Here is a 12,733-nt window from a genome sequence, read left to right on the forward strand (position 1 = left end):
CACACACACACACACACTGGTTGTGCAGGTAAATCTCTATATTGAGGGTGTAACCTGGCGACGACAGCCTGGGAATGTACAGAGGTGGAGTGGAACAAGACGAGATTTACAACCACACACCCACACACACACAGTGGTGACTAGTAAATGGCGATGCTGAATTTTAAATTGAAAAAATGTTTCCCCTGGTGTTTTCCAACCTTTCTTGACCTCCACACCCTTTCTCTTCCTTAATTTCACCTTTCTATCCCATCTTCTCTCTTCCAGCTCTCCTCTATCTCTGTTATCTTCTTATCATCTGTTTATATCTCATTTATCTCATCTCTGTTTTCTCTCTGTTGTCTTTCCCCTCCTAGCGTCCTAGTGTCTCTGACTTTTTATTTTGCTGCTTATATTTCCTCCCCCTCATTTGTCATTCTCTTTTTCCCCACCCATCATTAACACCAGAGGAAAAGTGTTTCTTGATTTAATGTTAAATTCCTCACATCATCCTGATTCAACAACCTGAGTAGGAACATTTTAGGGTCTTCAGTACCCATAATCCTTCCAAAGTTACACGAGTGAAATAACTTCAGTTTCAGTGTCACTCACACTGTGGGTTTGGTGATTTCTATTTGCTTGTTTGTATTTCCCATCAGTGCATGGGTAGATATGAATCTACAACATTCTGTATTATCAGTGAAGGCAGTGTCTTCTTAATCCTGAAATAGACCTATTTGTTTTATTGGGTTAGATCTATGGTGGGAGAAGGAAATTAAATCAATCAGTCAATAAAAATAATGCAGTTTTCTTCCTTCCTGTGTACTTCTCGGTATGACTGAAGTACCCAGTCAGCTCTGTGCTGACACACCAATTATCAGTTATGCAGGAGGGGCTTTTAAAGGACTGTATCTGTTTCTGCCTATTTATCCATTCACTACATACCACAGACAGTATACTTTACCTTAGTGTTGACCATTTTCCAAAGTGTTTTAGTTTTTTTTAATGTTTTTTCCTTCCTTTCAGGCAGCCAGTGCTTTCATTCATTTCAGTATGTTATGAAATTCAACTTGGAGAGACTTGAAACCTGTTTGAGTCAGGCAATCCATCACAGTGTACATCATGTCTGCCCTCATTATTGTCAAAGTCTTTTTGAAAACGCAGTGGAGCAGCTTGAAATATGGCCACCAGAAATGTAAAGTATGTGTGTTACTGTAGTAAACGGGCTAAGAAATGACCCACTTGTTTCTTAAAAAAAACACACGGTTATTGTATTTATTTTAGTGTTACTTTTTAACACAGAGAATATGTTAGCATTGAGAAAGAAGTTTACACTTCAGATTTTTACATTAAGTAAACTTACTACATATTTGACAACATGTGTATGTAACCCTCTCTGTTGTGTTTGTTGAGTGTGATTTGTTGCAACGGGTCAGTTGAAATGAAGCGAGAGAGGAGAAAGGAAAGTGGACCACAGTCCTTCTTCCTCTCCACAGACTTTCTCCCCCGTTTGCCTTTCCTCTGTTCTCTGCTGTTTTCATTGGCTTCCCGTCTTCCCTGCTTCACTCTCTGCCTCAGTTCATGTATTCCAAACAAATTGAATTATTCACATAATCACATAATAATTGCATGTATGGAATGAAAAGGTGCACAGTAGTTGCAGGTAATTATTACTATCTGTAATAACCTGGAACATTCCATAATTAAACCGTCCCTCCCTCCCACCACGGCTGTCGTTCCTCATATTATTTCTCTTTCAGTCTCTCTCACGCTGGTTTATTTCCACTCGACTCAGGTTTTCTCCCTCTCCTGTCGTTAGCTCTCCTCCTCTCTGCTGCTTCCCTCGCTCCATCTCTTCCTAACAACTGTTTTCCTCCATCACTCCTTTCCCTCGCTCTGTTATTCTAGCTAAGTGTAGGTTTTTGCCAAGCTCAGCACTGCTTAAGCTCAGAACAAAGTTATAGTTGGCCTTAACTCTCCTCCTCTTTATTTTATTTTTTTCCTCAAAATTTCCCCCCACTTTTCACAAAACTTCCTTTTCGGCTCTTCAACAAACACCTCTCCAAACCTGGTGTTGATGTTGAGTCTCTCGGTCTCGTAGCGCTCTGATACTCATGTAATCTGAATATCTGCAGTGTTGACCGTGCTAGCAAATGTTAACTGGACTGCTGATTGGAGAAACAGCCTAAAAAGCGATCTCGTTTGATTCGCTGTGGGGGAGTTTGAAGGGAACCACTTAAATGGGAAGTGGGCTGTGGAGGTTGGAGACTAGTGAATAATGCAGAGTTAATCAATTCTTATTACTGTTTGTAGTAGTATTTGCAGCATTTGAAGTATCTGCAGAAAAGGTTTTATGTATGCGTGTATGTATAAATAAGAAGTTTTTAGTTTTTAACATAACTCTTAACCTGCAAGCACACATTTAACCTTTGCAAAGGGACCCCCTGCACGGGCGTCTGCAGCTCAGTGACTTTGGTCCAGAATGGAAAATACAAAGCACTAAACTGTGGAGAAAAATATTGGAAACATAAAGAGGAAACATTATTATGAAATGATTTTTCAATTTTGATATATTTTCTTTTTCTCAGGAGTTCCCAGGGTTCTTCAGTCCAAGTTCAGTCTTCCTCTGGCATTGGTCTGTGTTCAGTCTTCTCCAGCCAAAACCACCAAGTTTAAGATCACTGTGGACACCAACCAGCCACCAGTCGACCTCAACTCCATCTTCCCAGGTAGAACACACATGCACACACACAATTTACTGTTGTTCTCAGTTTCCCAAACAATCCCCTCTCTGCATTTGAGTCACACATTTTGTGTAAATCCAAACACATTGTTTTGTTAAAGACTTTGTCAGTGGAGACAGCTGTGTGACGTAAGCAGTGTTGGTGTAAGCTGAAACATGAATGCACACCTCTGATGTGTTCTAGTGCTGCCGGTACAGCCAGCATGTTGATTAAGGTGGACCTGCAGGTCTCATGTGATTAGAGGGATTATTGGATTACCCCAAAATCTACAATCTACTACAGTTTATTGCAATTTGCGTGTACATTACAGAGTAAAAGATGAACAAAAAACACAGTGAGAGTATATGAGAGGATATTTCTTCTCCGCTTATTTTAGATAGTGGATCAGTGTCATACAATGTTTTTTTCATCAAACCTTTAAAATGAACATGCGGCAAATTAAACACAAACCTCTCTCAGCCCGAGCGTTTCACCTGACCTGCAGTTTGGATTGATTTTCACCCAGGAGCCGCAGGTTCAATTGCTGGTGTGGGAAAAGAATTGGACCAAAAAGTGTATTCTAAACATTATAAATGAATCACACTAATCAGTGCTTGGATTGTGGGTGGCTGGGGTTTAGCCGGTAGGGTGGGTTATCTACTAATTGCAGGGCTGGCAGTTCGATCCCCAGCTCCTCTTATCCGAGTGTCAAAGTGTCCTTGAGCCAGAGACACTGAACCCCACCAATTGGTTGGGTGTGTGTGTGAATGTATGAATGAAATGCAAGCACTACATACAGTCCATTTACAAAACCAGTCTGACGTAACATCAGTGATGGATTATAATACCTGTCTGTTCAGTTCATCTGGGACTGATGGGACATGGTACAACTAATGTCACTTAAGAGCTGAGGACCAATGAAGTGCCAACCTGGGGGCGTTCCTCAGCACCAAATGACTTGAGCACAAACAGAAAGCTGAGAGGAGTAATGACAGTGTGTGTAGCGGCATGAGTATCCATTATTACGAGTAATCAACTGCTATGTATCTGTGTGTGTGTGTGTGTGTGGTTGTGTATTTATTTATACAAGTGTGTTTATGCATGTTTATTTATTTGTGATTCTGTGTATGTGTGTGTTTCAGCCTGTCTCTGTTCTGTTTCTCAGTTATCTGACAATCGGCTACAGTCAGCAGCTCTGACGTCTAAACACACAGTCCGTTCTCATCCTGAGAGTGTGCCTTTTGTGTAAAGAGGGATCTGTGTAAACTCATGCCCGCGTACATTGTGTGCCTTTGTGAAGAGTGCGACTGTATCTCATTCACCTTTGTTGGCGTCTTGCATCATGATATGCTGTCCTATCTGTCTTATCACACCGCTGTCTGTCTTTCTGTCTCTGCCTCTCTCTGCAGAATTTTCGGCAAAATCGGAAGATAAGGATGGGAATAGTTTGGCTTTCCAGTTCCTGTCAGGAGCCAAGGTTACTGTGCTGGCCTCCAAGACCTCCCGTGAGTCTGACAACAGCACTACATGATGAAAACAGGATTTTCATAAGACGCTGGTTTATCTCCATTAAACTGGTTTACATATAAATGTGGGAATTATCTGTCTCTAATACAGTACCGGTTCAGGGCTTTAAATATTTTACCAACTGCCTTTCCCAAATGATATCTATATTGGCTGATGTCTTTTGGTGCCTCTGAATAACTTTCTAAACATTGTGTTGCTTCTTTTGACAAATTTTTCATCAGCTTTTGGTTCCTCTCTGTAACTCTTAAAGTACCTTTTTGATAACTTTTGATACATCTTCCACTGTCCAATGTCTTCATAAGTAGAAAGGCACTCAGAGAGCACAGCCCTCTGCCAAGGCTTATAGTCTCCTCTACCTCTATACGCAAATCTGTACACCATTCACTCATTTTAATTATGACAAGTTTGGGCAGGTCGGAAAATCCGGAATCCAGGATTAATCTGGAAAAATCCAATTTCTTACATACCTGCTGCTCTTGTTTCTACAGTGATGTTTGAGGTGGCTGGCATGAGTGTCAAATTCAGTTAATTTGTGAAAAATAATTTGGCCCATGCTACACCCTTCTGCGACATCCCTATTATTATCCCAGTATTCCCGTAACAGGCCCCTGTGTAAGTGCGTCTATCTGTCTGTCTGTCTGTCAGAGCGTTACCCGTATTCAGAGTGACAGTTTTGAGGACATGTGGTTGGTGGTAAAAGGAGTTGGTCCAGAGATTCGACCGGAATTTCCTCCAAACTGGGAGCTGAAAGACTTCAAGAAAAGCTTCAGTGGACCCGCTCCGCGCTGCAGGAGTACTTCCTGTCTGTAGACCAACACCTTCCAGGTACACCACACAACACACCACACACACCACACACACCACACACACAGATGATAAATTAGCGGTTAACATTAAATACAGTCAGCCCCTCCTACATGAGGACAATCGATATCTCCCTTCAGTTTTGTTTACAGTTGATGCCTCAATGACCTAAAAAAAACATTTCTGAGTGGAATAAAAATGTCTCCCTGTTGGTGCGGATGTGGTGTTTGTGTGTGTGTGTGTTAGCTCCGTGTCAGTGCTCAAGCAGTACCAGGATCTGCTGTCAAGGCGGGCCGTCCGCCAGTTCAGAGGCCATCCCAGCGCCGCCTGCCTGACTCGATTCAAAACAAAAACCCCGGCTCCCCTGCAGAACCTGGACACGCTGCTGGACGCCACTTACAGCCAGGGTCAGGACAAACATCACAAGGACACATTCACCACTCAGCTCGGCTCGCATCTGCCCGGGGGACGGGGGTGCACACATGGTGTAACGAAGGAAAGACCCGGGGGGGTTTGAAGGAAAACAGCTTGTCCATTTGGTCACCCCATAGTTTTCTGGAAGTTGAACGTGTTTGGGAACAGAGGCCAGTTGAGGTGATTCGCATGCTGATTTAGACGGCTCTGAGGAAGGAAGGTGAGACATCCCATTCTGGCCTGAACCCCAGGGACGCTGGAGGACATTGCTGAAAGATGAAACTCCGGGTTAGGCAACCTTACTAAGTCCTGCTTAAATACCAGATCGGAAATGTTCATTCATATTTAAGCTTCCAACTGTTGGAAAGTACAGGTTAACCCTAGAGAGTAAGTCTTATCACAAACATCATATACTCAGTACACACAACCACACACACCACTACACACAAACATATCACACAACTTGATGACGGCTGTTAGAGTTGGATCTGCTGATTCCTAGGATTTCCTCCTCTTTAGGTGATTAACTGTGAGCTTACACCCAGTGTGACAAAACACCACACACACACACACTACAAATCACATTAGTTTAAACAGACACAAACTATTAGAGATACACTTGTATCTGCACGCCCACATGCAAGGGTCACTCTCTCTCCCTCTTGTGCTCTGTTACGTGTGTGTGTGTGTGTGTGTGTGTGTGTGTGTGTGTCTGTATTCAAGGTCAGTATAAAGCTGATTTTAAAACAAAGCAGCCGTTAAGCTTTTGTCTCACCCTTTGTTTAAGTTTGACGTATAGTAGGGTGGGACTGCGTTTAATGTCTCGCTGATGTGTGTGTGTGAGTGTGTGTCAGAAACAAAGTGATGGTTCCTTGCCCCTGCTGTTTACTCTAGAGGCTGACGTGGCGGTCATCAGCTCCATCGTCCATTAGCTTCTCGTTAGCGTAGCGAGGCCGCGTGACATCATCTCTTCATTAGCTGTTAAAGCTGTCAGTACGTCACTGTTTGTCTCTGTGTGATCAGAGCCACTCTGTCTGTCCGGCACCGTGCTCTAACAATACTTTAATTTGATGCACATTAACTTTCAGAGTTCAGAAACATTGTTGGAGTTTAATGAGAGGAAATTAATGAGCCTGTTGAGGTTCTTAATACTATTCTAACCCAAATAAACAGTGTTCACTCGGTTGTCGCCAGGATAAGCTATCAGGGAGCCAGTTCTAAACTTGTCTGCCTTAAATGTTAATTTCCTCACTCTGTTTAATGTCTTAACAGTTTAATCAGCGGCACTTATTGCAAACATACTTCATCAGCTATGTTTCTTTAGGCACCCGAGACAGAGATAAAAAAAACAAAACGGTAATCAACAGGTAATTTGAATACATAGTGATAACACTGTGTGGGTTATAACATGTATTCAGAGCCTGCAGATAAGTCGCCATATTGAAGAGCAGAGAGAAACCACCGAGCCCATAAACAAATTCTAATCTATAGAGCTTTTTGGTGAATCTATTATTAAATGGGGCCAATTTCCACCCACTGACCACCTGTCTCACCTGACCTCTAAACAGGCACAGAGACACAATGGTAAGCTACATGCATATGACTCCTGTACTGTCCCTGCTCAGCTGTTTGCATGCCTTAAAATAGCACGTATCCCTATGTGACCACAGCTCGACTTTGGTACCAGTTGGGTCTAATCTCAGGAACAATCCGCCGACACTATAAAGCAACAAAAAAAACTGAAAGACTAAAACATAAATAAAACAAGCGGCTACCAATGTGTCCAAACCTTTAGTCCATTTTGGTGAATTCAGCTTAATCCTACTTCATCCTACACGTTCAAAACACAAATTTATTTAAACCTGCCAGCCAGCCAAAACTGATCACCACCTGTATCCAAAAGTTTTAATAGTTTTAAAGTAATCACTTGTCATTGATTGGTTCAGTCTCAAGAGGAGTCCTACCTAATATGAGCTTGCAAAAGGGAAGATGCCTAAAAAGCGACAGTAGAGATACAGTAGGGACGCCTGAGAGCGGCAGATGAATGAAAGATGCACAATGAATGAGAACCTCGGTTCTGTCTACGTCTTTTGTACATCACTATAAAACTTTGTCTAGCCTCTCCCAACTTGCGTTTCTTCCCCCGATGTGCAGTTTGAATTACCTGTCAAAGTGCCACTGCCTCACGCTACTCCAGCTCTCTCGCTCTGTCTGATATCTAGCTCTGATATCATGACTCTGCCCCCTCAAGCTAATGCTTTCTGCTGTCACTCCTGTCCATCACCCGGTCTTTCTCTCTGCCTCCCTCTCTCTCCGTCTTCCCCTCTTCCCGCCATCCAGTGGCTCGCATGCGGGAAGTTTCTGACACACTATACACTCTGTAATGTATACACACCCGCCATAATGGAGGCTATCGACGGCTGGTCGGAAGAGTGATGAATGCGTCAAATTAATAATTCATGTCAGTATTAGGAGTCATGCTGCTGAGGCCAGGGCCAGCTCAGCAGTTTGCCTTCAGTAACAGGACGGATTTCACGAGGATACATCACATCTTCATTTTTAAAAGGAAGTTGACCGGGGAGTTGGATGAGCCTAAAATCAAATATGCTTTTAATTTGATTATTTACTTGGTTTTTATTCTTGTTTAATTTATCTGTGTTGATTTTCTTTCCTTTCTTTTCTCAGTTTATTCACTCCTTTGGTCAGGATTTCTACTTTTTCATATTTATTTATCTTGTCTTTTCTTTTCCTTCTTTTTACTTATCATCATTCTTTTTTTTTAAAAGGTATATGTAACATTTTCGCATTAAAATGTCTAAAAATGCTGACATTATCCCAAATGTTTCCAACAATGTTCAAATCCAAAGAAATCCGTAATTGTATTCTGGTAACTGCACATTTTCTTGTCTCTAGTTAGCATGTTTAACACCTTGCTCAGAAGCACTCGATTTAGAAAGGTAGGACATTGTTCCTTCACTATTCCAACTGTAATTGTTTTTTCCAATTCATATAAGGCACTGACATTGATTCCTGGTCTAGAACCTTCACCAGGTGAAACCTTAGAGGACTATTTATAAAGCAGAAATTTTGCAGGGTGTTTACCTCATGAAGCCGCGGCTCCATGCCAGCAATCACACTGTTGTTAGAATGGCAAAGGAATGTGTGGCCAATCAGGAATGCTGGTGAACCAGGCACCTCTTTCATTTCGACTCGGAGGAATGTCTGCTGGGTAAATTTTCTGCATCAATCTTAGGTGATGGGGGGGGATTTCCCCCTCGTTAGCGGTGTGTGTGTCTCCACATGCAGCGGCCGGCCATCGCCGACGAGCCGTCAGAGATAAGAGGAACGAGCGCCCTGTGAGAATACTCTGTGGTCGGCTGTGCATTTATGCAGCGGAGGATAATATTTCCATTGTTCATGCTGCCTTTATGGGCCTATATTTTATTCATGAATTCCTGAGCGCTAGTGAGCCACGTCTGACTTCATGTGTGTATACGTGTAAGCGCAGGAAACTTTTTCATCTGCCGACCACAGCGGCTGGATTCCAAAATACACCCGATGTTTGAACTGTTTGACCAGGCGAATATGATTGATGAGTTTCAGAATAGAGTAAGACCCATGAATGATTGTTTGTTATGTGTCGAAGAGGCCGGTAGAGAAGACAAACCACCTATGGACAAAATTCAACAAGTTTGTTTGGGCATTGGTGGTAATTTCCAGCTCTTTCTTGTCTTCTGTTCGCTCGGAGGTGTGTTTCTTCTCCACCTCCCTCCCCCGTCACTCCTTAAAAAGCCATCAGTCATCGCAGCCCCTGTGTTTTACACTCTTCCCTCTAACTGGTGTTTGATTAATCTGTGGCAACCAGAGGTTAGCCTGGCGCTGGTGCTCCTCTGCTAACCAACTCGCTAACCTCTCAGATTCAAGGGAAAACTCAGACTGTCACTCAAAGAAATAAAAACTAAAAAGGAGTTTGTGGAAATGGATGAAGAGAGGCCAGAGGGGGCAGAACAAATCGAGGGAGGATTTTTCAGTTTCCATAAATATTTTCCTCGCTGCCGTTTCCTCTGGAGGTGAAACGTCCGTCGTTTGTTAGTATTAGCATTAGCGCTGGGCTAGCAAGCACTGACGTCGGGGGAGGTGGCGGGGGGGAGAGCTCGGGAGCCGGGCCGGGCCGAGCTGAGCCTCCCTGTAATTATGAGTTCAAACGCTGGAAGAGGGCGGCTCGCTGACTGACGGGGTGACTGACAGGCCGTCCAGGGGCCTCGCAGGGCCCCTAATGGAGGCTTCTGGTGGACAGCAGCTTGATTTATCTGGCCCCAAATGGAGCTCTAAACATGGCTAAACACAGATCCCACTGTGGAGCGCAGGACCACCGCCATTAACAGCCGGGCCTCTCACTCCCTGTATCTATGTGTGCCTATCTAGGAGTGCATGAGCAAGTGTGCATTTCAAGTGTATATACATAAATGTAAATGTACCCATTTTGTGTGTTCTGATTCCTGAATGTGTGTGTATTAACGTGTGTAGTAATTCACTAGATGTTACTGAGTTGTGATGAAACAGGCATGTTGTGGACATCAGTGTCTGTGTTCATATACAGTGTGTGTGTGTGTGTGTGTGTGTGTGTGGAAGCATTTTAACAGATTATGTAAGCATGTTTCTGTCCCTGTGTAAGCATGTGCACTGCGCGTTTAAAACATTGGACCAAATCCAAAACAGCCTTATGGAAAAATACTTATACCTAATGATTTGAGAACAGTCCGAATAAACCCATGGATATGAACCAATGAACCACGGTCGAAAAGAGCAATACACGCAAGAATATGTGTCATGTCATTTTTTCTGCACTTTACAGTTCACGCTCTGTTTCACCTCAAAAAACACATTTTATGACACAGCCAGTGATCCGGGAGCTGATAGAGCAGATCCTACCTGAACCTAAGTAGATATAATTTGGACCCAACCCACGCAGGAGGGCTGGGAGTCAAATAACTGTCAGATTCCTTCAGTTAAACCGGTGCTGTTCCCGGGGGCTTTTACGGTACCTAAGAAGTTCAATAGAGAAGAGCAAAACATTTTTACATTCCTCAAAGTATGGTCCTTGCAAAAACTGCTTGTGTCCGTGCACATACTCTTGTCTCAGTTGACTGTGTTTTCACATTAAGGAGTGTGTGTTCATGAAGAGAGGAGTGTGTTTGTGTGTGTGTCTGGTGTGAATGGCAGGCTCTTAGGTGCCCTGTGTGTTTGTGTATCAGATTAAAGGACCGACAGAAGCCGAGAAACTTCCTCTCCCTCTCTCCCGCTCTCCCTTACTCTCTCAATCATTTTCTGACTTCCCCCAGGAGATGTTTCACCCCAGGAACACACACATTCACACCCGTCAGTGCTCTCTCTCTCAGGCACACACACACACTGTGAGACCCCTCTCGAGGCTGAATGGAGTACAGAGGGGGTGACGGTGGTCTGGTTTGTTTTCCCTCAGACAGTCTGTTTATGTGACTGTCTGTCTTATCAATGAATGGCTGTCTTTCATTCAGCTGACTGACACTCAATGTTCTGTGTATGTGACTCTGTGTATGCGTGTGTGTGATGGGGGTAGGCTGTCTCCCAGCTGAGGGATGTAGTCTTTTTATCCAACTCTACCTGTGTACACACACACACACACACACACACGTACACACCTCCCGGGGCCTTTGCCAGGTGTTTGCTGTAGTCATTGTGGTGAGGACCGTCTCGAGCAGTACTTCACAAGCTATTTTTTTCACCGTGTAAATCAGGATTTGTCTGCTCATTCATTTAACCACCATGAGGTTGGTCTATGTATTTGTCTTACAGTTTCCTGGTGCATATTTTTCTTTTAATCTCTTCACAATCGTTTTACAACTTTAATTTATCATCAACAAATGAAAATCAGCTGGTGCTGAAAGCCTTATTCCATTGTTTTCAATTCAAATAGATCCTCCATTCGATTCCCGGTAGCATTAGGTCATTAAAAAGTATGTTTAAAGTTAAAGCGTTTCAGATTTAGCTTTGTAAAACCTTGTAATATCAGTAGGATCAGATAACTCTTCTGTGATAGAGCTTTGATTCTCAGCCCAAAACCGAATCAGCCCCGCCCTGACCACCAGACGGGTTCGGACCGAGTCTGGCTCTAATTCTCTCAGGCTTGATCAGGTCAAGTTCCATTTTATTTATCTTCTCCAGATTTTAATCAGGTTCGGGCTCATTAAATGCTGCAGCGGTTGCGGGCAGGATAACACACAATCCACAATCGGTTCCAGTAGGGTACGGGCCCAGATTTTTGGACCTGACACAAGCTGTAGTATGAAAGTTGTGTAAAAACAATCAGAGAAGGGAGGAAGAGAAGAGCGAGGATGAAGCATCTGTGCTGTTCTTTATCAGACAGACATAGATGACCTGCCAGAGGATTTCCTCATAGATGTGGTGGAGCTGGAGGAGACTTTATTGTTAACATATGGATGTGGTCAGGGGTGGGAGGGGTACGATACTGTCAAGGAGGGGATATGAGGGTGAAATGCAGAGAAAGATAGAAGAAATAGACAGATGAAAAGTGCAACAAAGATATAGAAATACAAAGAATGAGAATTGGCTGTATCAAATGTAAAGACATATGGAAATGCAGAAAGATGAGGAGATGAAAAGAGGGAGTTAAAGGGAAGATAGGGTTACTAAAATATAGGAGAGAGGGATGGAAAATCAAATAAATTAAAAATTAGAAAAGAAGACAAGTGCGAAGAGAAAAAGGAGGGATGGAAACACAATGCGTGTCTGTTTTTACAGCAGTTTATAATGCAGCACAGATCATTGGTTGCAAAAGAGACAGGAGGGATGAAAAAGATGGAAATGCAAAGATTCCACACTCTTTTCATTACAAGAAAGAACTACTAGTTTTTGATGGAGAGAATATGATTGTGAAGCAAAATTAAATATTTAAAAGGTTGCAAGACACAAAAGAAATGTAGGTAAAGCAACAGAGGTAGAAGTAACATGAAAAGAAAGATCTGAATCAGGCAGATGGAAGGGGAGAGAGAGTCATAAATGATCTCCTCCTCCCTCCTTTCCTTTCCTTCCTGTCCTCTGATCCCCACAGCTGAAGGAATCAAAGAACAAATCTGACTTTTATTGTCTGTTTTATTTCCTATTGATCTGCTTTCATCTGTCTGCTGTCTGTCGTGCAAATGACAGAGTGATCCGATCCCTCCATCACGCCGCAGAGGGCAGACGAAAGAGAAGGGAAAGGAAACAAGACAGAGGACGGAGAAAGT

The 12,733-nt window shown here is 43.1% G+C and overlaps 1 protein-coding gene across 1 annotated transcript in view; it reads left to right on the plus strand.

Moving 5' to 3' along the window:
- The window catches only part of bbs9 (Bardet-Biedl syndrome 9), a gene marked incomplete at its 5' end in the record, with an annotated part of 55,361 nt that extends 50,313 nt beyond the window's left edge, over positions 1 to 5,048 (plus strand). Inside the window, 3 exon segments of the mRNA XM_035673087.1 lie at positions 2,568 to 2,708; positions 4,112 to 4,207; positions 4,875 to 5,048. Of these exon segments, the coding sequence (XP_035528980.1) occupies positions 2,568 to 2,708; positions 4,112 to 4,207; positions 4,875 to 4,897 (260 nt within the window).
- Positions 5,049 to 12,733: the final 7,685 nt, after the last annotated feature.

The sequence above is a fragment of the Morone saxatilis genome, unplaced genomic scaffold (genome assembly GCF_004916995.1).
Source record: "Morone saxatilis isolate NCDOM2014 unplaced genomic scaffold, NCSU_SB_2.0 Contig24, whole genome shotgun sequence".
Taxonomy (NCBI): Eukaryota; Metazoa; Chordata; class Actinopteri; family Moronidae; genus Morone; species Morone saxatilis.